Source organism: Glandiceps talaboti, chromosome 11 (genome assembly GCF_964340395.1).
Source record: "Glandiceps talaboti chromosome 11, keGlaTala1.1, whole genome shotgun sequence".
Classification (NCBI taxonomy): domain Eukaryota; kingdom Metazoa; phylum Hemichordata; class Enteropneusta; family Spengelidae; genus Glandiceps; species Glandiceps talaboti.
The window spans coordinates 7,363,134-7,390,783 of record NC_135559.1 but is presented as its reverse complement, the minus strand read 5'-3'; the positions used below and the strand labels follow the sequence as shown (position 1 = coordinate 7,390,783).

The following is a 27,650-nucleotide window of genomic DNA, read 5'->3' as shown; positions in this document are numbered from 1 at the left end:
CATTATATTAGTTGTCAGCGGCAATTTCTACTGATGTAGGCTGATACCATGGGTACCTTACCCTAACCCTAACCCGAATGGCAGCAATGGGATTTGGAATTGGTGGCAGCGATGGGATGACAAAATCCCCAAAATAATGCAATGTTAGGCAATACAATGAGGCAAAGTAAAACGTGAACCTCTCCTAATCAATTTTTCTCAGTAAAATATGGCCTTCCCCCGAGAGCTCGGCGATTTGTAAAAGTGACCTCCCTCCCCTAACCCCCCTTGTAAATACTGAAGACTCCCTAACATATAATTAGAAAACCCCAAATCTGCCTGTTGGCTGCACTTGTCTGATGTAGAGTAAGGTGGCACTTTTATCATCAGTTTGTTTAAGTCTGTAACAAAACGTATTTCAAACATGTACCATTCTATCAGTGAAACAAGTTATGGAATCCTGGCTCCTGTGGTGTTTATGCTTTATTAATTATCGAAGCTGATTACATTGTATGTATTTGCATGACTTAATTCCTGCTAAAACGAGCACAATTGTATCATTGTACCGACCAAAGTCATTAAAAAGTAATGTTTGGGCAGGAGTTATTTTAAGTTGAAAATAATTTACTATTCTGTATCTCAGTGACGTCTATGAGGTACTTGATGCTCGATCCAAACAACACAAAGCTACAATGTATATAGACCCAATATCATCACGTGCACATCCGTCAATTCAAGATGGCGGATTTATGTTCATCTTTCCAAAACTTTCTCAGTATATTTGTGTTTCATAAAGTCTGCAAAGGTGTTCGTTGTAACTTTAACTTCCTATAGTTTATTTTGTAAACAACACAGTCATATACGGCTCACCGATCGGTATTACTTACTATATCCCATTTCCTTTTCTCAATGCAGTGCAGTACAATAGTGACGTCATGTGAGGACTATAAGCTCTGTGAAAGGTTAATCCTGAAACATTAGCTCTTTTAAACTATATTTTGGGACCAAGGACAGTTTGTGATAACATTTTTTTTAATACCCATTTTAAATATTAAAGTGATGTCAGCACTTTCAAGTTGTCAGGTAATATTCCTGCTTAGAGAGAAGTATTTATGAAATGTACAGACCTAAGTTCATTTTCAGACACTTATCCATAATTCCACACACAAAAAAGACCGTGCGAGGGTAATCTAAGACCTTTGAAAAGCAAAAGTTGCGCTTTATTAAAATTGGCGATATTTCAAAAACTACCGCAACACATATCTTGAATAAATATAGAGGAAAGAGATGTCAGAACTATTTGAGAGTTGAGTACATATCAAATCAAAGATCAGGTTGTGGTACTTTCGATTGGAGTACATTAAAAGTACCTTTTTTAGCTTTTATACAAGCAAACTCAATTAAGTATTCATCGATTTAAGGCATATATCATCAACAACAAAGCCTGTTCTACCTCTCCCCAGTGTAAAGTATCTATGTTATTATGATAAATAATGTAATTACATTATCATAAGAGATCTTCATGGCTTTCAACTTTAATCAGTGACATTACATTCTTGCTGTTAGTTTAGCGAAGTAACGAGTCTAATAAACATAATACCCAATCAGTACAGAAAATAGATCACCAAGAAAGGAATGTTTATACAAAAAAATATTCTTGGTATAGAATCGGTATTACAGATATAGTTAATTGAAGTGTAGATAATATCAGATTTCTTTTGTCTATGATAGAAGTGACAGAAAATCTTGACTACCTCAACATTCTACAGCCCATTTCGTGTTATCGTTCACTGGCACTGTTTGTTCCAAATACGCATATAACAACAAAAATCACTTTCTTGCTACACTTTGTCTAATAAGCCTTCTGAATTTAGACGCAGACACGTGGGTGCCGATGTTTTGACATCAGCATTAAATGGCTACATGGTGACACTTTATTGCTTCAAAAGAAACTATACTCATTCAATCTTGCTATCTTAGTGTGTAGCATGGCCAGGGTTTCATTGGTTTCTGCATAGTTGGATCAACAGCGCTTCCTCAACACCTCCAGTAAATTTGGATCATTCTGTCAGATCCACTGTTAGACACTGAAGGACAAGTGATTTGTTCGAAACATATTTGTTTCTCAATAATAAGTGAAAGAGGAGAACTTGTATGTGTATGAATCATAGTGCTTCCATGATTCACAAGTGTTATAAGAACTTTGAATGGTAACTTGACTCGAACGTACTGTATGGTGTACATAATGTATCAATATATGAGTAAATGTAATAGCGAGATTTTAAGGTCAACGCTAGTCTAACGTTGCTGTCATTTACTTGGATATACACACGTATTAAGCCATTAACACAGTTCCAGTTCCGATCTAGCTAGAGATGGCAAGCCTAACCTGCGCCAGTATGCTATTTTGGGATTTCCCCACAACAACATTCCATGCTGCAAGTCCAATGTCGTATAACCATACTCCCCATCCTTTCTGTTCATAGTAGTGCTGTGGGTTGTCTCTACCATCTAGCTGTATCACAACCACGTTGGTCTGTGCACCTGCAGTGAAAATGATCTTTGTGGTGTCTTTTAGGATAATTTCGATCCTGGCATTGGCCCATGTACTCGGATACCTCTCTTGTAGGACTGCCACAGCGTATTGAAACAGTCGTCTTTCGGCGTCGTCGATCCTGTTGGCTGCCATCAATCCCCGTTGTGTTGTTCTTATATGCTGAGCAGTTATCCCATACATGGTGTCTATGTATATGAAGTACATATCTGATAAAAATGAAGTTAGAATATGAATTTGATTATTTAATAGTACGATTCAAGATGCTCTTACCAATGATCCACGCAACAAATCTGTATCAATATTGATATTTCCTTAAAAATCGATGACGTATCTCAAAAATGTTCATATCTTATATTATCTACGTTGGTGTTGGAAAATTTTGACAATTAGAAAAAACGCCAGTCACGTGACTAAGCTACAGTTTTTCGAGCCACTTTTCAAAAGGAAACGATCCTGTTGACCAAGTTTCTTATACTAATTTTATGAAGCGATAATTTTCGTAAGCCAACCCCCCTCATTACCATAACAATATTTATAGATAATAACTATAATTCCCAAGAAATATATGATAAATAAATATTAGGATAAATGAATATGATTTTTGCTCAATACCTTTGTTCTATTCAACAGATTTTGTAGATACATATGATACATTGATTATTAGCAATACTTGTTGTACGGTTTTTTATCGGTTCGCCTGAAGAATGAATGCAAAATTGAGTATACTTCTCACGGAATGATATATGACTACGATAGTAATGGGGCTTTCCCTTCGAACAAAAGCTTTTCAGAAATGACGTCATGGCCTGGTATAGCCCAGAATAGGTATGAGTCACTTGTTTGCGACTTAAGCTTGTTGCAATTTGCTTAATTATGGTTTCGTTTTTGATAGATAATACTTTGTAATTGTCATGATATCCATGTATAAGTTGACCTAACGATTAACAAAATAAATGTGCGACCTTTTTATGTTAACGCTGGAAGTCAAAAACATACTTTGATATATAAATTTCAGTGTATTAATCTTTCCCTTACTAAGGCAGCGTAGTCATTTCAATTGAATGAATCCTACACAAAGAACGACTTACACGCGTATCAAACTATAAAATTCTTATCATAATAATTATCATTTTTGGGCAACGTTCGCTCATCTTTACCGTTGTTTTCTTAGCATCTTTGTGACGAAATAAATGTATACATATGTTATACATTAGCAGGCCTCGTATGACCCCACTTTGTAACAAATTTCCATACTTTCACGGATGAAATACATGTCTCCTAAAAAAAATGAAATGTTCAAGTTCACTGGCTGAATCGACATACCTTGAAATTATCTCAGTCACTATTATTTGTAAACTTGGAGGTGAATATGGCTTTTACCCTCTTCAAGAAAAGAAATGTTGTCAGCAGATGTTGGATAGTGGATGTAAGCTGAGACTATAGTGGTCTGAGATGTGAGGTAGTTGATTACTTAAAGCCTCGCTTTTGTTGTGAAATTGTGAAAAAAAATAGTACGGTCACTCATGATCACCCGTGAATAAATGCGCCACACACTCCTCTTTATCAATTCAAGCCTGCACAGATTTACATATTCAAATAGCATATCAATGCATATAAAGGTATGTTAACAGCAAATAGTTGGAATTTATGTAAATGTATTCTTACGACAAAAACGCTTCTCTTGAACAAAGAAAGTGTATAAGAATAAATATAATTTATGTGTGCAGCTTGGAGAAGATTATCAAATATACACTTTTACCAGTTTTAATGAAAAAAAAAATGTATACATTAAAATCACTCTAGATATAAAGTACTCAGTCAGACTCCAAATGAGTTATAGCAACTTACAACCAGATTTTAACTGAATGCCTCCCATAAGGGAAATGGTATCTAAAGTGGTGCGACGATGCGATTATTTTTTTTTACATTCTCAACAAATGTAAATCAATCTACTTATCATTGCAGTTACTGTTCTTTTTATTTAGTACTTTACAGAAAGTGTGTATGTAGGGCATATGTCATAGGCTAGTTTTGCAGTTGTCTTCACTGTGGCAATTAATGTAGGGAGAGTTACTTTTGTGTTTTCGGGGAGGCTGCATTAAAAATGTTTTGACAGTTCACAAGAAAAGTGTGATATGTTGAATTTGATCGCCGATGAATAATACATGGCTAAGCCTAAAGCGGTTAAAGACTTGATGCGTATCAGTGGAAATCACAGACCAGGTAAATATAAATTGCCACACTCGCAAAATATCCCTGGGTTCCTGGTGTTTTGCTTACCTTAGTAAAAATTACCGAGTCTCTTTACTAACCAACCGTACGCGTAGTAAATAAATCACTTTGTTTTCGTTAGACTTCTGTAATTTGGTCCACTGTGTAGGTCTTGGATGATCGTATTATGTCTCTTTGCTAATGTACATTGATAAACGAATTTTGGTAATCAATATGACATTTACATTCTGTTTTTATTGTTCCAAAAAACCTCGCAAAGTTATTGGGGAACGCAGGGATGGAGATGCAGAAACAAGCGAAACATTTTGTATTCAGCCAGCAATTTGCCAACATATTACAGAAAATTGCCATCAACTACCAGAACTAATTTCGAAATCAGTCGAGATCTTCGACAGGGAACAAAATGTGGATAAAAGAAAACTATTGGAGGCCATGTACATCAAAGTCAACAATCCATCACTTAATCCCAATGTTAAAAAATATGACATTCCACCAACCTGCAATGACACTATCACTAAGGTGGACAGTTAGATGTACATAACTGACAAGTATTTTCACACCTGAATTTACATATATTGAAGCTAACTTTTTCACACCTCTGGTTACTCAACACCTCCAGCAATTTTGGATATTATGTCAGATCCAGTTAGACACTGAAGAAGGACAAGTGATTTGTTCGAAATATGCCTGTTTCTCAATCTAAAGGGGAAGATGAGAACTTTTGTGTGAATGATGAAGCGTCCATGATGAATATACGTAGTGTTGTTAATGGGCAACAATTGCTAGGATTTAACTTTTCCCTTACTAGTATATGATAGACTGATTTGTGCACATTTCCAGGTGTCGAATAGCATTCCTGTTTTGAGGGAAATGTCAAAGTCTCGTACTGACACTAATTATGTTTCCAACGTACTATACCAAACCTTTGGTAATTGTTTGCAGAAGATCTTAGAAACAGCTATACTGTTTAGCTTCATTGATATTCAAAATATCGAGACACGCGTCTTCAATATAAACAAATAAATCAAGTGAAATCAGCACTATTTGAAAGATACATCTATCAAAGTCAATGTAAATTAGGGGCGAAATCAATTAATAGTTCAATGTAGGATAAAAAAATTAATTCTTTTTCTTTGGGGGTGGGTTGAACCATATTAGTTCTCAGCCTATAAAATTGATTTTACTTTTAATAGATGTTTGCATCCCAAAATACAAATATTTCTTTAAAAATGTCAAATCAAGAAAAGGAAGAATTACAGTCAATTTTGGCACTAAAATAAAGTAAAGTGTCAACAAAAGAACTATTTTCCTTCACTACATACTGACGTTATATTCATAGCACGAACTATTTCTACATACTGATTTGAAATTGACTGATGTTTGAAGCATTTTTTGATTTGGTCAATTTAGTTAGAGGGGCGAGGGGGGGGGGGCGGGTTGAGGCCTTATTAAAAGAATTTAGGTTTTTTTATCCTACATTGAACTATTCATCTCACCCCTCCCTTACATCATGTACTTTCAAAATAATCTAACTTCTGTAGACTGTATCTCGTCTTTGTTTAATATTAAAGGGAAGATTGTACCAAACTTATTTGCATACTTTCACTTACAAAACTAAACTAATTGAGGAAGTCAAAGTAAGTTTATTCGAGCAAACGTAGTATTCATAGGGTGAGTTTATTAGTCACACAGAAAATGAACATCAAGCTGATTATAATTACCGTACTCCTCGGTGTACATTGCATCTGCCATTGTGATTACATTATACGTAAATAGCATTTAGAAATTTAATATTTGCATAGCTTTTAACATTACCATTTCTTGCTTTTCAGTGATTCCATTACATACAATACATCGTCGCAAACCACGGCCTCTTTTACGGCACCGTCCAAACGTGCTGTTATTTCGCAGTCTCGCGGAAAAAAATAGCAGCTCTGGTTTGCGAGAATGATACAATAAGGAATCGGTAGCTCACCAACACATTGATTGATTTCAAATGATCAAAAATGGAATGTCTATACAGAAAGCTTGAAAATCTATTTTTGATATAAAATCGACATTACAGATATATTTGGTTGAAGCATAGATAATCTTCTATAATTTCTTTTGTCTATGATAGAAGTGACAAAAGATCTTGTCTAACTCAACATTCTACAACCTATTTCAAGTTACTGTTCATTGCCGCTGTTGATAAAAACACAGATAACAAAAAAAAATCTTCATACACTTTGTCTAATAAGCTATTTAAGCGCTCTGAATCTAGACACAGACACGTGGGCGCCGATATTTTGACGTCAGCATTTAACGCCTACATGGTGGTACTTTTAGTTCATTTCATTAAGACAAAATGCTGCAAGAAACTGTATTCATGATCATTCAATGTTGCTATATTAAAGTGTAGCATGTGCAGTGTCTGTTTTGCCAAGTTTCTGCATAGTTGTATCCTAGTCGAAACTTTGAACGGTCACTGACTTTTAATAAACGTTCTGCACGATTCACTCGTCACAATATACAAATATGAGGAGATTTGGCCCTACTATGTATATACGATTTCTCTGATAGCAAGATTTAAGGTCAAAGCTAGTCCCACGTTGTAGTCATTTACTTCGATTTTACGGCTTTAATTCCCGCCCCAGCAGCAAGGATGGCAAGCATACCCTGCACCAGCTTGCTCTTCTCTAATTCTCTCACAAAATTCCATGCTGTAACTACGTTGTCGTATAACCATACTCCCCACCCTTTCTGTTCATAGTAGTGTAGTGGGTCGTCTCTACCATCTAGCTGTATCACAACCACGTTGGTCTCTGCGCCTGCTTTGAAAGTGACTTTCGTTGCATCTTTTAGTATAATTTCGATCCTGGCACTGGCCCATGTACTCGGGTTCCTCTGTTGTAGGATTGCCACAGCGTGTTGAAACAGGCGTCTTTCCTTGTCGTTGTCGATTTTTCCAGCTGCCATCAATTCCTGTTGTTTGGTTCTTATCTGTTCAGCAGTTATCGGAGACATGGTATCTATGTATATGAAGTACCTAATCATAAAAAGGAAGTTAGAATATGAATCTGGTTAGTACGATTCAAGATGCTCTTACCAATGATCCACGCAACAAATTTCTATCATTGAGATATTATCCGTCAATATTTATATTAAGATAAACCTTAAAAATCAAAATTACAAAATCGCCCGTCACGTGACTAAGCTGATTTTTTTAGCTACTTTCCAAAAAGAGACAATCCTGTTTATTTTCTCCCGTGCTCATGTCACGTGACTAAGTTCCGCTTAACAAGTTTAATAAGTGTTAATTTTATTCTCTAGAAATATTAGGATAAAAGAATGAGTGGTTTAATGTCCTTGTTTAGATATGAAAAAAATGTACTATTCAACGGACTATAAACCATTTATAGGAGAATTAGCAATACACATAACATGATCTTTCAAAAAGCAAAGTCGTTCATTGTATTAATAGCTACAGATGGCACAGTTTAGTATGAACCCATCATAAAATGAATATTACGAAATATACTGTGCAATTGGTGTCAGTTTGTTGTTAGATTCGTGCTAGCGCTGTTCATAATTAATTGCTCCTAATATTACAAACTTATTTAGTCACGTGACATGTGCACGTTATGAGGAAATGCATATATACCTATAAAATACATTTAGGTTGGCTGATAAGACGGTCACTGTATTTACCACCACGCATGAGATGATATGTAATGTACATTGAAGTTTTTTATCGCTTCTCGTGAAGAATGAAAGCAACACTGGTTTTACTTGTCGCGGAATGATTAAAGACTACGATGCGGCAATGGGGCTATTCCTTCCAATACAATGTAAGCTTCTCAGAAATGACGTCACGGCCCGGGTAAGCCCCGAACTATGTATGCGTCACTTGCTTTCGATTTGTTGCATACTCATTTTTGGTTTCGTTATTGACTATTAAGATATTGCAAATTGCCATAACATCCATGTACAAGTTCACCTGCCGATTGACAAAAATGTATGACCTCTTCTTGGAAGTCAAAAATATCGTTTGATATGTCAGTGTATACATAGTCACTTCAATATTATGACAGGTCAGTTCAGTATTGGTAGCAAGCCGTCAGGTACCCCTATGAGCCCTTCATAAGGACGACCTAGACGATTATCAAACTATAACATTCCTATCCTTTTGTCCTGTCATTTTAGGCACCATTTGCTCATCTTTACCATGATTTTTTTCTAACCATCATTGAACGTTACACCACGCTTTGTAACAACTTTCCATAATTGCACGGATAAAAGACATTGTCATGTCTACTGAAAGGATTTGAAATGTTCAAGTTCACTGGCTGTATCTCCATACCTTGAATTATCTCAGTCACGATTTGTAAACTTGGAGGTGATTGTGATCTTTACCCTCTTCAAGAAAAGAAATATTGTCAGACCAGATGTTCGAAATTGTGCTTTGTACCAAGCACAACTGCACGTTGCTATGAAGAATGTCTGTGTGGGAGGTTGAGTATAGCCTCGCCTTCGTCACATATATTTAAAAAAAAACAACGTACGGTCACTCACCCATAATTCCACGAATAAATAAGGCACACACCCAACGTTATCAATTCAAGCCTGCACAGATTTACATATTCAAATGCATATGGTATGTTAATAGCAAATAATTTAAGTAAATGTATTCTTACGACAAAAAAAGCTTCTCTTGAAAAAAAGAAATATATATATGCAGCTTGGGGAAGATTATCAAATATACATACATTGTGTCAAATGCTCGACACTAAGCTCCGATAAAAATTCTTATAAAAATACTAAAAGTCAAGTGAAGTTAGAATACAGAATTCGTCATGGTAAAGTATAAATAGATCCTAAGTGTTAAATCTCTCCCCGAGGTGCATTCTACCTGAAACTTACAGTAACCGTAAGAAAACCAATTTTTCAAAAGTTAACGTTATTAATATAAACATTACTACTAATCACTAACTTTCACGAAAAGTTAAAAATGAGTTTCTTAATAAACTATGATAAATACAAGTACTCACTAAATCTAATCAATCAATCAATCAATCAATCAATCAATCAATCAATCAATCAATCAATCAATCAATCAGTGAAATTGTAAAGCGTCAGTTTCCACTACGAATACGATGTAGAGTTCAGATGTGCTGTACAGTTAGAATGCAATGGAGAATAGAGTGTCTTTAAGTTCTTTTTGAAGGCATTAGCAGTTAGTTTTTTGTCGTATTATGAGGAAATCATATCCAGTCTACATGTCCTTTCTCATATATTTTTAAATGTCACCAATGTAGAAATACTATGCTTCGAATAATTGCTGTTACTTGACAGGTAACTAGTAATTACCTGTACAAGTAACTACCTGTACAAGTAACTACCTGTACAAGTAACTACCTGTACAAGTAAATTTTATGTCTAGGTGGGAAGTGTTGAATGGTCTTCATCAACAAACCATGGACAACCGGTACCTGTACAAGTAACTACCTGTACAAGTAACTACCTGTACAAGTAACTACCTGTACAAGTAAATTTTATGTCTAGGTGGGAAGTGTTGAATGGTCTTCATCAACAAACCATGGACAACCGGTACCTGTACAAGTAACTACCTGTACATGTGTTTACACATCTGTTTTTTATTTTTTTTATTTTGTCTTATGAAGTAGAAAATGTACACTTTTATAAACAGACAGATCGTCAGACAGACATGGTAGACTAAGTGAAATGTTATTAGACTATATATGTAGTCTATAAGCCTATATTGTAGTTTATAACTAATGACGTCATTTGAACCAAATTGAGACCTGTGATTACATGTTATAATTAAACTTTGCTCTGTGATCACCAAGTCAGTGTAAAATCGATTCATAAATCATTGCTTTTAGCTATTATGTCGTGTATTCGCATGTATATATGTTCGGAGGGATGTTTTTTTTCTATTATCGTATGTTATCTGCCAATCTAATTAAAATATGATGTAGGAATTGGTTATATTTCTTTTATTTACCTTCATGTCTGTGTACAATGTTCATTTATGTGCTATTGCTACACTAAACTTGAAAAAATAACGTCACAGCTAGTTCATAAACAACTTAACTTATACTCATTCACCGACTTATAAACCAATACTCAACAGATCGAAACATGCCCGAATAAAGCTTAATAATTATAATTATATGTCCGTGTGTAGCGTAGATTCAACAGTCTATGGGGGTCTTGTTACATTGGAAGAAAAGTACGTCTTCATCTCAAATGAATATTCAGATATTTTTCTCTGTTCAACCAAGGAAATTACTAGTAACTAACCTAAAGTGCCTTGTCACTTCGATTCTAAGACGAGAAGTAACAACTACCGGGGATGGGGTGGGGGGGGGGGGATAATCCAGCTGATGTAGAAAAATATAGCAGAATAGGGGAATTAGTCCACGTATGCAATTTATGAAAAACCGGGAAGAGTAAAGGCGAATTTTAATGTGTTGATTTATCCCTTGAGTGACTTAGAATGAGCAGGGTATAACTCCCGTATTTTTTGTTCACACATGTTACGTTCAATTTGGCTTGCATTATATCGAGATCATTAATTCTCTTTCATCGTTATTGTCTACACCTTCATCTTTGTTATTCTTCACAGTGTCAGTATTTCTATCTTCTTCATCTGCATTTCTCGCATAATCATTATTTTCATCCTCAACGTGATGTTGTATTTCCTCATTGAGTAAATGCACGTCCACGTTTCCATCTTCATCAAAGTCAGAATCCGCCACTGATCCCCCGCTTTCAGTTTCGTCTTCGTCTTCGTGGTCAGGTCCTGGAGGAAAGATAAACAAATAGATCGTTTACTAGCGGGAAGCTTAGATAGACTCCCAAAAAGGCCACAATTTCGAATTGACTATTTGCTCGCACGTGAATGGGTCTATTACTCCAAATCTCTACCGCCCTCTAACAGATGTGACGCATAACAGCAATAAGGATGAATCCTGATTACATGTTTATGGAACTATCGAGTAGTATACAATACCTGCCAGCTGCTTCCACCGAAAAAGTACCTTCTGTGGTAAATTTGGAATTATTCAAATCTTCAGTTTTTGATTAAGTGATACTATACAAACCTGCCATTCTGTCCGCGACGTGTCCACCACCAACAATAACGTCACCATGGAAAGTTACCTCATTGCCATGACCTTCAATGTTTATAATCATATTATTTGTATCTACTTTGCTATGAATTTTAACCTCTGCTTTGTTTTGTCGCAATTGGTCTTCTTGTTGGGCGTGGCGTCGATTTGACCCTGTGTACAATTATACAGAACAACGATAGATAAGTATTGAAATCCAAAAATCATTTGTCATTATCATCATCACGCGAGAGCCAAGTTTAGAGCGTTCGAATACAAAATGTCCAACGGAGATTCCGAAGGTATTTCCCACATTCATGCTATGTTATAGATTTAATTATAAAGTAATTCATATTTTATTCAAATTTCACATGTTAGTTTCTTCTCTTTATTTACACTTCGGGAATCAAACAAGATAGCAAATGACATTGAATTATTAAATTTGTTTGTTTGTTTGTTTTTATTTGTTAAAAAAACTACATACTGATTCTGAATTTAAACTTCAAAAAACGTAAGACAATGCGACTAAATTTTCAAGTGTGCACTTTATTTGCGTTTTGTTTGTTTGTTTGTTTGTTTGTTTGTTTGTTTGTTTGTTTGTTTGTTTGTTTGTTTGTGTGTTTGTGTGTGCGTTTGTTTGTTTGTTTGTTTATCTTACATTATTGTTTGTTTCTTTCAGAAAGAAAACCTATACTTACATTTATAAACACACACTACAGTTATAATTGCAAGTATTGCTAGAACGGCTCCTGTCACTCCGAGGCTTATTGGTACTGTAAAATATGAAACAGTACGTGATTGATGGTGAAAGAAACTATTCGTTATCAGAGTAATGGTTTATAGTGAAGATATTCATAAAGCAGTGACGTTTCCCGTGTAATCAACCTATGATTAGGGAATTTTCAAATGAAAAGGTGACCCATGTTTAAGCTGTGAAAAGGGCCCATTTGGGTGATACATACCCTCATACCTTGGAGTACCCCCTCCCTTATACCACCTAGGTTTCTACAACTACTCATTTGATAGATTGAGCCTTTGTCAGCCTCATATTTCAACGATTTCACTAATTTAAATTACCATTAACCAAATATATAATAGACCTCAACCTAGAAAACTATAATCCCCACATACAAGTGTTACTCTACTGTATCAATGCATCATGCACACACACTCTCTGGCATAAAAATATAACGTATTACCTATTTCTTTATTATCTCCATGGACTTTGATAGATGGTGGCATAGGAGCTGGAAAGTAAAATAAAACACGTTATTTTAGCATATAGACAGCAAAACGCACATCACAGTTCTACCCATGTTATATAAATACACATACACACATATATTTATATATACGATATATATATATATATATATATTCATATGAATGTAAGTGTCTCGCTAGAGAGAACAGTGCTCGAATATTAGTAGCAGAGCATTATAGACTTAATTCAAAAGAATAGGGATGTAATAAGTCGTTACTCAGAGTTTCACACTTCGAGCGATCTTCACACACACACACACACACACACACACACACACACACACACACACACACACACACACACACACACATATATATATATATATATATATATATATATATATATATATATATAAGATGAAGAGAGGGTTGTGGGGAACAAAAATGCATTCAGATAAACGGACAGACAGACAGACAGACAGACAGACAGACGTTGTGTGCTTTGAAACGATAAACATATTTTCTGATGTACGTAAATATTTGAAACGTGTATCCTACCTTTAATGACGTCCAACGTTGCTATATTTGTTGTTACCTCACCTAGTAAATTAGTAGCCACACATCGGTAATGTCCCGAGTCTTCCAGAATTGTAGCATTTATAAGCAGTCTATTCGTGGTTTCCAACGAATCGATTCGAATACGTGTACTATGAATATTCAAATAAGAAGATACGACAATTTCAATACACTCAAATTTTACTTTGGTGTACTTAATTAATATTTATAATCTTAATATACAAAATACGTATTGTATTTCAGAAACAATAATGACGAAAATTATTTGTACGTACAGGTACATTCAAAGATTAATTTCAGATTAAAATTTGCATAATAATTCTAGTTTAACATTGCAAGTGAATCATTGTGAAGGGTCAAACACATGAAGCTTAAGATAGCAATATGTGTGAGAAAAAAGTTGTTTGTCTAGCAGAGCTATAGAGAAGAATGTTCCTGGACAAGCGAACGAATATATATGATCCTTATAGCTCCACTGAAAAAATATGAGATTAATGCAAGAATTAAATTATGGGCTAAGTAAACCATTTGTGGTAACAATTTTGCATTTATAATAGCGCTGAGAAATCAGAATTGCAACCGTGATCTGTATAAAGCGGAAGCTATTTCACAGCAAAAATTATGTAGAATAGACGTAAAATGATCATGAGCCAAACTTGTTCTTTGTAATATGCAGACGAAATAATGAATATCAAACGATGTCAAAACGATGGCGATGTTAAAATATTTGTATGATCAATGAAGAGAAAACACTATTATTTTCCCTAAATGGTGAAAATGACCATAGTAATATAAATACCTATTGTCTGCATCAATTGGCTTGCCATTTTTCCACCATGTATACGTGGGTATAGGAAAGCCACTTGCTTCACATGACAACGTCACTTTCATTCCCACCTGCACGGTCTTGTTTGTCGGACTTCTTATTATCTCTGGTCTCATTTCATCTAGGTTTTCAAAAGTTCAAGAATGAAATATTTCAGATTTTTTTAGAAGAAAAAAAGTTACTGAATTCTTTGGGTTTATTTCAGTTTGGTAAAATTTGGACAATAAATTTGATTCTGCTGTGTGTGTAGCTTGTGTATGTATGTATGTATGTATGTATGTATGTATGTATGTATGTATGTATGTATGTATGTATATATGTATGTATGTATGTATGTATGTATGTATGTATGTATGTATGTATGTGTGTGTGTGTGTATGTGTGTGTGTATGTATGTATGTATGTATGTATGTATGTATGTATGTATGTATGTATGTATGTATGTATGTATGTGTGTGTGTATGCATGCATGCATGTATGTATGTATGTATGTATGTATGTATGTATGTATGTATGTATGTATGTATGTATGCATGCATGCGTGTGTTGGTAGGTAGGTAGGTAGATAGCTTACAACTATAAATATAAATCAACTGAATTTTGTCATCCGGTGAAATATCAGTAATTATCCCACAAACCTCTAACGTTGACAATAAATTGAGCAAACCCGTCAATCAAGTCTCCAAACGATTCTTGAACCACACAATAGTAAGTATCATTTGAAGTGTAGTCTACGTTTGGTAGGGAGTGATTCAGTTGTATTATTCCATCACTTTTAGGCCTGTACACGTACTCTACGGAGTAGTCTTCACCACCAGGTACGGTGACTTTTTGTGGACAAAGACACTGTGGAAACGTCGTCAAAGAGGCACGACACATCCACATCGTGAGTGAAGAGTGACCCTGAAATTAACCAGTATCGAATACCATCATTCACTTTCATTTGGGTGTTGCTATGAGAGTGATCTTTGTTGATATGCATATTATTCAATAGCGTTGTTGTTAAACTGTGTCTCAGAATGCCAATAGTTTTGCAAGTTTACTGTTTTACGATACCACGGTCTGTGCAGGTGATTACACAGATTTATGTATCAAATCTGTACCAGTTACTCTGATACATGACGTAATCTATTTGGGGTCTCAACAAATGAACAGAACTAGAAAGAGAAGCCAAATAAAAAGTGAAGATGAGTGAATTGACTATTTGTCCCGATCGATGAAAAAATACTTGTGGCACAGCTACATACTTCATGCAAGAATTCAAGATGGCGGGCCATCAAATTAGCATAAGTGCGTTGATCGATAGCAATAACTGTTATCTTGCAAAGTACAGTGTAACTGTGCATGATGATAGACTATTGCTATGGGCGTAGCCACATACAGTTGCTATGCACATTATATTTATTTTGAATCACTCTGCTACTCCAGTAAAACTTAAAAGATAATTCAACTCGACTTTAGTTCTACTCTTTGTCTCTCGCTTTTAAAAGAGTATTCCCTTGACTAACCATCACTGACACTGGTACTTTGCTGTTGCTATGGGTCCAGTTCTTGTTGCTAGAAACAAGAGCAGAGCATTTTAATACTTGGTTTCCATTCTCTTCACGTCATCCTTTGAACTTAACGTTATGAGACTAATAATGGCTACTTACCCCTTCACGGGCAGCCTTAGCCTTACATTGTAACTGTACGTCACTGCCTCTGGTAACGTCGATGTAGTGGGCATCCGGGTCTACACCATTTGATGACGTAAATGACACATATTCTAATACATTAGCGAGAAATGTACAGTCTTCTGGTAGAATCACGGTGTGTTCACCACAGACATTGTAAAAATCACTTTGATCACAGCTGGTGACTGAGAAAAAGACGGTTAAAAGATTATTCTTGTTGAGACAGTGTTTATAAACTTCATCAAAGTTAAAATTAAAATTAAAAACTTGATGATGATGATGATGGTGATGATGATGATGATGATGATGATGATGATGATGATGATGATGATGATGATAATAATAATAATCTGTCCAACGACTGAGTTAACAACTTACATACTGTAGGGTTTGAGAAGAAAAAAACTTCAGGCAACTCACCTTCTGCCGTATACAGTGAGGGCAATAACATACATAAGACACTCATAACAGACCACGCCCTCATTCTGTCCTCGTAGTTTTACTGTCAACACGTGTATTGTATGACCGGTATAATAGGTTCCGTGTTTGAGAGTCAAGGAACACGGCCGACTTGACTTACGAACAACCGGAAGAACAGCTGAATTGCCACAAGAATGTAAGTATTAAACTATCGGTCGGTCTTACTTGTTGTAATACACAGGTGTGTCGGTGTAATCACACGTCAGTTCAAAAGCAACTCAGGTCAGGTTGGTCAGCGACAAGCCATTTTTTACCAGACACCAGCTTTCGCAGTTTCTTTCGTAGCTGCAAGTAAATGGCCCTTCCATTCAAAAGGTCATATACTTTTCTAAGTATTCCATTTCTACTCGACTACGTCATGCCGACCAGTTCCATATTTGGTAGTCGTTCACTTAGGGTCACAGTTTGACCTGAAACACGGTTCAAGGAGAAGTACCGTCTGCCTCGTTTTCAACTAATTACTCTCTCTGCATGATTGGTCGTCTGATAGTCTGCGTGGACGATTCGTTGGAGTTAAGTGTTTGGTGCGTAGTCGTCTGATAGTAAACTAGAAAGTAATGATTGAGAGTTAGATGAATCTAAAACTAGAAGACAAATTTACGGAGTTAACACAACACACATTCAAGATCGAACAGACAACTGATAAATAGACAAGAAAAGACCAAGAAAAAATGGAAAGTTCAAAATGTATGCAATGATGTGGTATTCTGTCTTTTAGGTCATCACACGTAATAATAGGATGATACCGTAAGTTTTTTTTTCCATATAAAGTTTTGACGTGGCCAATATCAAAAGGCATTGACAATAACCGAAATCGTGTCTCGCCTAGCTATGGATACTCAGAATTTACTTTGTGAGACGTCATTAACAAAAGAAATTCCACTCTGCATAGATCTATGTTTCCGAGAAATCGTGAGTAGGTTAACGTGTACGGGTTTTCCCAATAAAGTATTAACTGATGAAGCACAAATCGAACCAAATACCATGTTTTCGTCCTTGTTTTGATAAATGAGACTGATAAGTGAGACAATAGATATCAAACTCAGCCTCATGTCTTTATATTTCTATTTTTAACTTTTACTTAGTGAATGACGTCATAGGGTTATTGAACTCTGGTGTTTTGTTTGGGAAAGTGTGTGTTTCTAGAGTCTTCTATAGCATGTATAGTGGGCTTTTACAGCATACCGTACGGAATCAATGGATTTCAGCACATTTTTACCGAAATCGAAACATTACTGTGACAATTTTACGCAGCAAAGACAATCGAATACTTAGCAGTTTCCAGTTGGCAGTCACCTACAAAGCAAGGGTGTGTATAAACGCTAGGCACAGTCGTGATTAATAACACTTTGTTGACCCCCTGTATAAGGACAACATTGTATTCAGTACGAAAATGTGTCGACTGGCCTGGAGGCAATTAGAATGCATAAAATGCACAATTTCCAGTCACAAAGGATGTACTGTTTTATATTCAGAACATAACACGCAAAGTATGTGTTTATACTTGCCATGTCGTTTTGGCGCCATATCTGCCCCCCCCCCCAAAAAAAAAAAAAAAAAAAAAAAAAAATTAAAAATTAAAAATTAAAAATTAAAAAAATAAATGTACAGAAATGTATTTGGGCCTATACATTGAAAATCATTCCAACGGATCCAACAAAGAAGTTCGTTTTCATTCATACTTCTCTTAGAGTCGCTTTGTCGTTTTTTGCGCCATCTCTGGCCCCTGGCAATCGCTGGCTAGAACCATACACTGAATACGATTCACAATCATATCATTCATGTATATGACCTTTGACCTCGAATTCAAATTACCATTTACTTCAATTGCCAATAAATACAATAGTCGCTACGCCACCCCTTCAAAATCAGAATTCGCAGAATCAGGGCTTTAAAAATAACCCACCAGCTATTGACACATGTGACACATTATATTGGTCCTTCAACATGTCATCACTGCTGCATATTCAAATATACCGGCGTCTCGTGACTTTTTTAAAATATCGGTTACAAGTGTGAGAGTGCTTGAACATATCCCAGACCCAAGAAAACTACGGTAGGTGACCCTATTTCACTCGTTGTTAGCAATGTTCAATCTTTAGAGGTACATGTTTCGGTCTCGAGTCGCAAACACAGCAACGATTTGACTTTGTATTATACGCCTGAGAAAATAAGGGGATTTTTCCTTCGGTGGTGTTATTTAATGATCACGCCCTAAATCCCAACAGGTAACAGTACGGTAGAGACGCGAGGTCATCCACGGCTTTTGGGATAGGCTGTACACCGTACCAACAAGTAGAACTGCTAGCTACTCTAGATCTCACGTCCCGTCTGACGGTCATTGGTACATGACAGGCACTCTCATAATTATGATCCAAACAATAGTTTTCATGCATGTTCAGCTTCGAAATCGTCCTACATGTAATATGATGATATGGGAAGAGTACGGCTGGGTAACACAAAGATGACCTCTCGGTAAAGTTCAAAAGTTTTAGTCTTAAATATTCAGAAACGTTTGGTTGAAATTAGATAAAAGAAAATAATGCAAGGTGAAATTAGCAAAAATAAAATCACATTTGAGTTGGGACAAGGAAGTGGAAAATACATATATGGCCGACTTTCATTCGAAGGGAAGTAGTTTTATGGATTTCTCCCTTTGAATATAATTCGCTTGACTGCTTAATTTAAACCAAAACAAAACATATTTTCAACGTAGAGGGCGCTATTCAGTATAGCGACTCGTTTACTTCCTCATTGGCTTTCAAGTTCCTTGGGTAATTTTAACCCTCCAAATACAATATTGAATGATTGCATGGCTTTGGCAGACTAACTAGAAATCATCCTTAGATGCTACACACGATACCACACATCAACGACGTCGAACACGATTTATGTGTATGATGGCGACAGATTCAAAACGAAGCTTTCGCGCAAAATTTCAAATTGCTACTATACACTACTACCTACACATAATATTGACCACTGATTAATACTTTTTGTAGGTGATTGACCAATGTTTAGTGAATACATCTTTGGTTATTTGATGCAAAAAAAGGCGAATGCAGGTTTGATACTGCCTCTGCGTACACTCACGCCTTTTTTTTCGAATTCGATCCACAGTTTGCACACTTGTAATGCCACTTCAGGCCTATATTGTAGCCAGTTATTGTTCGTGACCTGGTTCCACTTTGCATCTGAAGACTTCCTGCCTTCGATTGTTCATGCAGCGCTAATATTTCATTTAAACTATTTTTACTCCACAACCAGTATGAATAATCTTTATATTATGCGACAGTCATTTACACTGTTTAGAAACGGAAACGAGAGCGAATTCTCTGAAAATAATTACTATTTCGGTTGAACTAGCTAGTCGGTGTTTTCGTCAATCTTCCGTTGTAGTGTGAACACGACGATGTATTGGATTAAAGCACAGACAACTAACACATCTAGTTAGTTGTATGTGATTAGAGCAAATCCAGACAGTGTACGTAGGATGATCACAATCCCCATTACTGACGAACATCCCGCCCCCACCGACCCACCATCTCGAACCCCACAAGTATTGGTTCGCAGTCATCATCGAGCATAAAATCCCATACTTCCTTATCTCAACAAGTTGTAAAACTTCCGGCAGAGAGGAGGATGTTGAAATTTATGTGGAACTCTTTTAATATCTAATTATCACATATTATGTTGATGCTATGACTGTCATAATTCATCGTAACTTGTAAACAGACTATGAGTTATCGGTTATGAACACCGAGTTCACAGGAACCTATCCTATTTTGTTTTCGTTTTGTTATAGTTCTCTTCTCGAAAATGAAAGATAGTAAACGGTAAACTTTTATAGAGAAATTATGACAATTTAAGGATATGTGCTGTGACCTTTGATCAGTTTAAGGTCAAATTATGCTTTATATGTTATGGATGTTTACAATGATTGCACGGTGGTATCTAGAACTTCAAATGACATACAATTATATTTATTGGTAAGGTCTCAAGGTGATTTGTTTTCATCATCGCAAACCAACTACACTACACTACACTCCACTCCACTACACTACACTACACTACACTACACTACACTACATTACACTACACTACACTATACCACACCACACCACACCAGACCACACTACACTACACTGTACCACACCACACCACACCACACCACACCACACTACGCTACACCACACCACACCACACCACACTACACTACACTGCACCGCACCGCACTACACTACTAGAAACCCACAGACCTATAAGGGGATTGATAGACGTCTGCCACCGTGACAGCCCTAGGCCTGATTACGATATGGATCATGCCTGCCATAGCCATCACGGGACAGACATGCCAAGAGTTTGATATGTGACAGATCTGCCACATCCCTATTGTAGGCCTGATAAATATCAGTGGTGGAGGTAGTTAAACGTTGCCATGCCATAATATGTAATTGTATGATATCAAACTCTGTGAAAGGGGGATTCGTGAATAACTTAGTACCAAAAATGAATTCATGTTCAGTTCTGCTTTTTTTCACAGTTTTGTCCAAATCACCAATCATGAATCAAATACTAAAGACCTTGGTCCCAGTGTTTCGTCAGACCCAATCACAACTGATTAAGGGTCGATTACTTGGCAATCATAAACATCTTAATCGAGTCCTTATTCGGTGTGCGTCTTCTGAGAGTGGTAACAATAATGGACTCACAGACGATGTAAGTATGCACGTACAACATGTTATACATAGTATTAATTACATACATCTACACATCCATCCACCATCCATCCATCTATCCATGCATGCACACATACATACATACATACATACATACATACATACATACATACATATATCCATTGATCAGATATTTGATAGAAACTGTTTATACCTATATGAAATATCTAGTACAATTAACTCATATTTCCTTCCATTCAGGAAAGTATGCACGTGCGAGCAGAGTTGACACTCAAATTCAGACAAGAAGACGATTCTTATGTGCTCAAGATCAAACCAGAGGGAAAAAGTGTAAGTCCATTCACTCTCTTACATCTCTCGTTTGAGAATTTGATATATTTTAAAGCGGCGCACGTTTTGGGGTATAGTTTTTTCTGCACATTTGAAACTTACTCGCAGTATTCTACATACTGAAGCATACTAAACCATTATTTGCAATCGACTGAACTCAAACCAGGTAACTATTCAAGATTAACTTATGAACACTTTTTTAAACGTTGAGGAAATCTCTAATATAAGCTTATAATTAACCGTTTTAACAATGCCAGAAGACAATTCTAATTACACACACACACACACGCACACGCACACGCACACACACACACACACACACACACACACACACACACACACACACACACACACACATATAGTGCGCCCATTCAACGTTGTACAGGTACTGCAGTGTTGTATGTCGCAACGCTTTGCCGGTGGTGTAAAATAACCAGAAATGTAATGTATTAACATGATTTTTTTTTTACAGGTACGATATAATGTCGGTGGCATAATATCATTTACATATCATGATTTATATGATGTTCGGATTGACTAGTTGCCTGATCAGTTGTTAATAACTCTATTTTTGGTTGAATCGTCTTTCTGTTTATGTAGTTTCTTTCACTGTGATTCAACTATAGACTTTACATTTCGTGTAACATCTCTCATACACATCATGGTCATTGTCAAATCCAACCTGAAGAATCCGTATTGTTCGCGTTGGAAGAGGAATCTTCAGCCGTTCACGTTCACGTTCAAATAACAACTTTCAAAATATATTACCGGAAAACAAATGTTCTGTAAACAGTTACCATTGCAACAATAAATCTAAGTATATACTAACAGTTTTTAATTCATTTTCTGCTTAGAAATTTCCGTGTTTAATTTCTACGTTTCTACGAAACTAAGGGGTATTGTTATTGAACGTTAGCAAGTAACAACACGTACTCATCTTTTTGATTTTTATACTTTTTGATTTTACAGTTGATCCCGGCACTACCCATCGATCCATGCACGGAGGTATGTAAATGTGGCGTTGTGTCCATAGGCGAGAAGTTGACATTCCTTTTTTTTTTGCCATGTTTTTTTTTCTACTCGAAAAACAATAATGAGATAACATAAACCGAGTGTCTTTGTAACTCACGAAATTGCACAAAAAGTTTAATGACATTTAGAAAATTTGTAATTGTACGTACATGAAGTGGTTTATTAACAAACTGAATACACACATTTCAAATTATCTCTGCAAGGTGACTCTTAAGATATGGGGAAGCGACAAATGCACGCACAGACTAGACGTGACTTGGGAACTTGGGTGTTTACGTAGATTATTTACGAGCAACTTCCTATTAATACAATAACAAACCTTTTCCACGTATGTTTGTCATTGAACTATAAATACGGACTTTGTCGATCCTGCTAGACATTAATTTGGCAGTAGAAAAACACAGCAATTTATTTTTATTAATTAAAAAATCCAAAACACACGCCGATTTATCACTATGGTTACTCTAATTATAATTGTCATGTTTGGAAGAAGATTTTTTTATGTCAACTTACTTGAATCAAAAGTTAGAATGTTAGCAGTTTTTTTTGGGGGGGAGGGGTGGAGGAGGGGTATATAAGCTATTTTTATTACTCGCTTACGGCCTTAGAAAATTACTGGCCCCTTTTTCAATCAATTGCGACGGAGTGTGATTCTGTTTAGTATTGTGGGCCAAAATCCGACAATCATATGGTGATCAAATCAAATGATTGGGATAACTAGTCACGATATATGGGGGTATTTTTGACAATTTTATAGTTCATGAGTAACTTGAATTATTTCAAAACTTTGTAGACTCAACTATCCGGTAAAATACTGATAAACTTGCAAAAAACAAAGGTTGCTTTTTATACGTTCTTTAATAAGAATGCTAAATTATCCATTCCCATTAATTTCGGCTGTGGCCTTTCCTAATTCTTTGTCAAACTATAACCAGAATTGATAACGTACAGATGACTCGGACCTTAGCACGCTTCTTTCATTTCTGTTTTGGTTTCTGTCGATATTGTTTTTCTGATGTATTTTGATTTTTTAAAATACCCTTTCAGTTATTGTCAAATGTATGTTCCTTCGCAGGATATATGTTGGTCACTATTGGAAGAGTCGCCAGTTCAGATCTGGTCTCATTTGAGTCGCAGAAAAGATGGTTTCCTACGTATGACTGAGGCTGAGAAAAATGACGGGGAAGATAAAAAGTTCGATATCGACACACGTGGAGACATGGGTGAAAACTCAGGTCACATATAGTCATTTTGAATTCTCCACATATTCCGTGTAGTTTGTTGGAAGGTAGAAGATAGATATATCCTCAAGGATAAACTTCTTCGAGAAGAAGTTTAGGATATCTATGTATATATATAACTAAGGCCTTAGCTATATATAAACATAGAAGGTACTTCTCGGTCCCTATATAGACATGAGAGCTAGAGACATGCGATGTCCCTAGCATGCATATATATATATATATATATATATATATATATATATATATATATATATATATATATATATATATATATATATATATATATATAACTCGGTGAGTATCAATCTGCTAAGACAGTGCTCTATACCGCAGTGGCAGAGCGCAATAACTATATATATATATATATATATATATATATATATATATATATATATATATATATATATATATATATATATATATATATATGCATTCATAATCATAGCTATGGCGCCCCTGTATTCGGTATGGGAATTCTTCAATGCCTGGAGCATCCCAGGGAAATCTTTAGTCTCTCAGTTATAGCTCAGACCACAATAGATTCTACAGTGGTCTGAGTTGTTAGGTATGAGAAACTTGTATTCCGGTTTTATATAAAGGCATGACGTAGAGTGTGCCCCCTAAGTCACCGCAGTGCCCCTGTATTAGGCATGGCATACCTAAAGTATGCCTTTCTATCGTGCTCGATCGATAAATGAAATCAAATATATTCTTGGTTATCAACAAGTCTTTGATCCAACAACAACGATCACGGTCTCAGCCTGTTTCTGCACTGGTTAATATGTAAAATGTCTAATATAAAACTTTTCAGTGAATATGTTGTGGTTGTCTGATCGAAAAATAGCACTCTACTTACAATTAATGCAGTTTTACAATTGTGACAGATTCAAAACCAAATCACGCTGTCACTCAGCAGGATTTAAACTTACCATAAACAACACTACCTGCAGATAACCGACCCCTAATTAACAGGTACAATGTCTTTTTCTAAATAATCGACCAATTTTAATGAATATATCTTTGGTTATTTCATAGGGGAAAAATCATGTTGCGGCTAGGGCACATGGAACACACAATTTACAATACATTTTGTCTGACTAGAAGTGAAACTCGTTATTGACGAGTTTGTAATTTTGTCTGTTCTATATTTCTTATTTAATGTAGTGCTGTGGAAATTAATGCTTATTAGACGCAGGTCGTTTCATCCCTCAGCACAATCGAAAGATGAACCAAGCCATCCTCCGAAGGATGGTCAACGCTTTAATATCTGTATGCCAGGGATAAATATTAGTGATGAATATAAAGATAGTGTATTCTACCTCAGAGTGGTAAACAATCAAATGCAGATCAAGGAGGTAACAATTGCTTTATTAATATATTTTGTCACAAATGCAAGTTCACAATTAAGTTCACAAAATGAACAAATTCTCAAACTTACTTAATATAAGAATAATTTCTTAGGAGTAAATATATATTTAGAAGTTTATCCATATCATTAATACTGATGACATCATATATTAAGATATTTGGATTATGAAATAGTTATGATAAAAAAGTCGAGGGGGGGGGGGTACTCAGTCTAATATTATAGACAGGATCTTCCACAAGGTTCCAAAATACATTATTTATTTATTTATTTATTTATTTATTTATTTATTTATTTATTTATTTATTTATTTATTCATTCATTCATCCATTCATTAAATTATTATTATTTTCTATCTATCTATCTATCTATCTATCTATCTATCTATCTATCTATCTATCTATCTATTAATTAATTTGATTATTTGTTTATTTATTTATTTATTTGCTTGTTTGTTTGTTGGGTGGGTGAGTGAGAGAGTGAGTGAGTGAGTGAGTGTTTGTTTGTTTGTTTGTTTAGCATGAAGCAGTGTTTATGGCGCTTGGTGTTTAGGTGCTATACAGTGGCGGTCATTTCAGACGAATGCCAACTTTCCTCCTTAAATGGAATGTTAAAAGTTGGAGTGATTTTTTATGACTTTTTGATCGTTTGTACCTTTGTTTTTACTCGAAGTTTTGAGATGTTTGTTAATGATGTTCGTGTTTACCAAACTTTAGACGGAAAAGTGGATACGTGTTTTAGGGATATTTCGTGAAAAAAAAGACATTTCGAGCGTACATCCCATAATTCATCTGTCTATTCAGATAAAAAGGGTTTGAAAGTAAAACAGTTGACCCATACGGTGTTGTAATTCCTCTTTGCAGTTTTTATTATGCCAAATTTGATTTCTTAAATATGTCATGCTTCTAAAATTGAAGGATATAAACTGTCATTCCTTCATTTGTGTAAGCTTATGCCTAAACGTGTCATTTCACCTTTGTGAAATGTAATTATCGTTTGCCTGCAATGTCTGTATGTTTAGTTTAACCATGGCATTTGTGAGCCTTTGAACTGAGAACTCATTGAGTTTCATTTAAATCCGTCCATATTTTTAGACACCCTTCTGATGAAACAAACAATGTTATCGGGGGGGGGGGGTGAACCGTACCGCCATCCAATCATACTGACGGATGGAAATTGTACGTGTGCGATTGCATGATAGACTGAAAGATTGGCCGTTGTACAAAATGTAGGCGCTCTTCTTATAGGATATGCATGATATGATAAGGACGCAACCGGCCGTGTATCATCGATACTGAGTCGAGTGATTGAACGTGATGCACCACTGCAAGAGAAAGCAGGTTTGGGTTCTAATTCCACTGTGTGTTTTTTTCAGTTTGACCACAAAGATGCAGAGGAGAAAAATATACCAGAGTACATATTTCGAGTTGTGTACCACTACTCTAAAGATGCTTTCACAATAGTTCATGAGCAAGGTGATAAATTACATTACATCAGTTCAAATGGTAGAGGCGAAGTCAGTTTGGTTCAAATTCCCCTTCGCTGCGAAGAGCTTCCAAGAGGCTTCCGGAATCCAGCTATCTTGTTTTCCTTTGAGACTAGTAATATGTATCCAATTCACCCCACCAACGTATGGGTTGTTGATTCGGAACCAGAAGCTATTTAATAAGAAATTTGAAGCATTATGATTGTCATTAGGACAATAATTATGTACTGCGCAGCATGATAATCAACAGCACAGTTTGCATTAAGTTAAGGGGACCCAAACTGGGTTTAGAAACTTTGTATTGTTCAATTGCCAAATAAAACCGCTTCTAAATGGTGCTAATATACATGTCGTGATAATCCATGCATACATCCTATAGATAGCATTAGCAATCAAACAATCAACTTCTGATGTTTGAATACAAATTATACATTGTTCCCCGATGCCACTTTTTCTTCGTTTAATCACAGTAACGTACCTAAGGGGCCTTGTCTTGCAGAGTCAAAAGACGAGTAGTCACGGTGGCAAACCCCCTTACGGTCACAAGTAGTTTCCGAGTCTGCTTGAAAGAAAATAAAATGTTGGGAATAAAAAAAAATCATACCTCCAGATAAATATGGTTTATGAAAAAATCATGAAAAAAATGGCAATTTGGAATCCATATACGTAATCCTTTGGTGAACTCGGTTCATGCCAATATTCATAATTACAGTATATGTTACTCTCCATATATATCTCATAGTTCTGATTTATATATATGTGAATGTATTTTTGTATAAAACATGTATGTTTCCGTTATATAAAAGTGAATGGAAACTAATGTGTAGTGAAACTTATAGTATGATATTAAT

The 27,650-nt window shown here is 35.7% G+C and overlaps 2 protein-coding genes across 5 annotated transcripts; one reads left to right on the top strand and one right to left on the bottom strand.

Moving 5' to 3' along the window:
* Positions 1–6,444: 6,444 nt before the first annotated feature.
* LOC144441887 (uncharacterized) lies at positions 6,445–17,193 on the bottom strand. The gene is made up of 10 exons (XM_078131133.1): positions 16,582–17,193; positions 16,141–16,346; positions 15,127–15,391; positions 14,462–14,609; positions 13,645–13,793; positions 13,083–13,130; positions 12,582–12,656; positions 11,878–12,057; positions 9,111–11,576; positions 6,445–7,796 (listed from the first exon to the last, which is right to left on the bottom strand). The coding sequence occupies exons 1-9, from the start codon at positions 16,643–16,645 to the stop codon at positions 11,332–11,334; spliced, it is 1,380 nt and encodes a 459-aa protein (XP_077987259.1). The 5' UTR covers positions 16,646–17,193; the 3' UTR covers positions 6,445–7,796; positions 9,111–11,331.
* Positions 16,659–27,650, top strand: LOC144441888 (uncharacterized). Of its 4 annotated transcripts, none has more exons than XM_078131136.1 (7): positions 16,659–16,777; positions 21,185–21,360; positions 21,582–21,671; positions 22,641–22,676; positions 23,779–23,938; positions 25,112–25,302; positions 26,689–27,650. In XM_078131136.1, exons 2-7 carry the CDS (start codon positions 21,205–21,207, stop codon positions 26,977–26,979), a joined length of 924 nt encoding a protein of 307 aa, XP_077987262.1. In that variant the 5' UTR covers positions 16,659–16,777; positions 21,185–21,204; the 3' UTR covers positions 26,980–27,650. The 4 variants fall into 4 exon arrangements, with proteins under 4 accessions (XP_077987262.1, XP_077987263.1, XP_077987261.1 ...); XM_078131137.1 differs by lacking the exon at positions 16,659–16,777 and adding an exon at positions 17,126–17,388; XM_078131135.1 differs by lacking the exon at positions 16,659–16,777 and adding an exon at positions 18,519–18,697.

Coding starts and splice junctions, on each gene's coding strand:
- LOC144441888 (XM_078131136.1), top strand. CDS start 21,205: ATGAATCAAATACTAAAGACCTTGGTCCCAGTGTTTCGTCAGACCCAA. Junction 21,672..22,640: donor TCAAACCAGAGGGAAAAAGT/GTAAGTCCATTC, acceptor TTGATTTTACAG/TTGATCCCGGCACTACCCAT. Junction 23,939..25,111: donor AGACATGGGTGAAAACTCAG/GTCACATATAGT, acceptor TATTTAATGTAG/TGCTGTGGAAATTAATGCTT.
- LOC144441887 (XM_078131133.1), bottom strand. CDS start 16,645: ATGAGGGCGTGGTCTGTTATGAGTGTCTTATGTATGTTATTGCCCTCA. Junction 15,392..16,140: donor CTAAGGCTGCCCGTGAAGGG/GTAAGTAGCCAT, acceptor GGTTAATTTCAG/GGTCACTCTTCACTCACGAT. Junction 13,794..14,461: donor CCAATTGATGCAGACAATAG/GTATTTATATTA, acceptor GAATATTCATAG/TACACGTATTCGAATCGATT.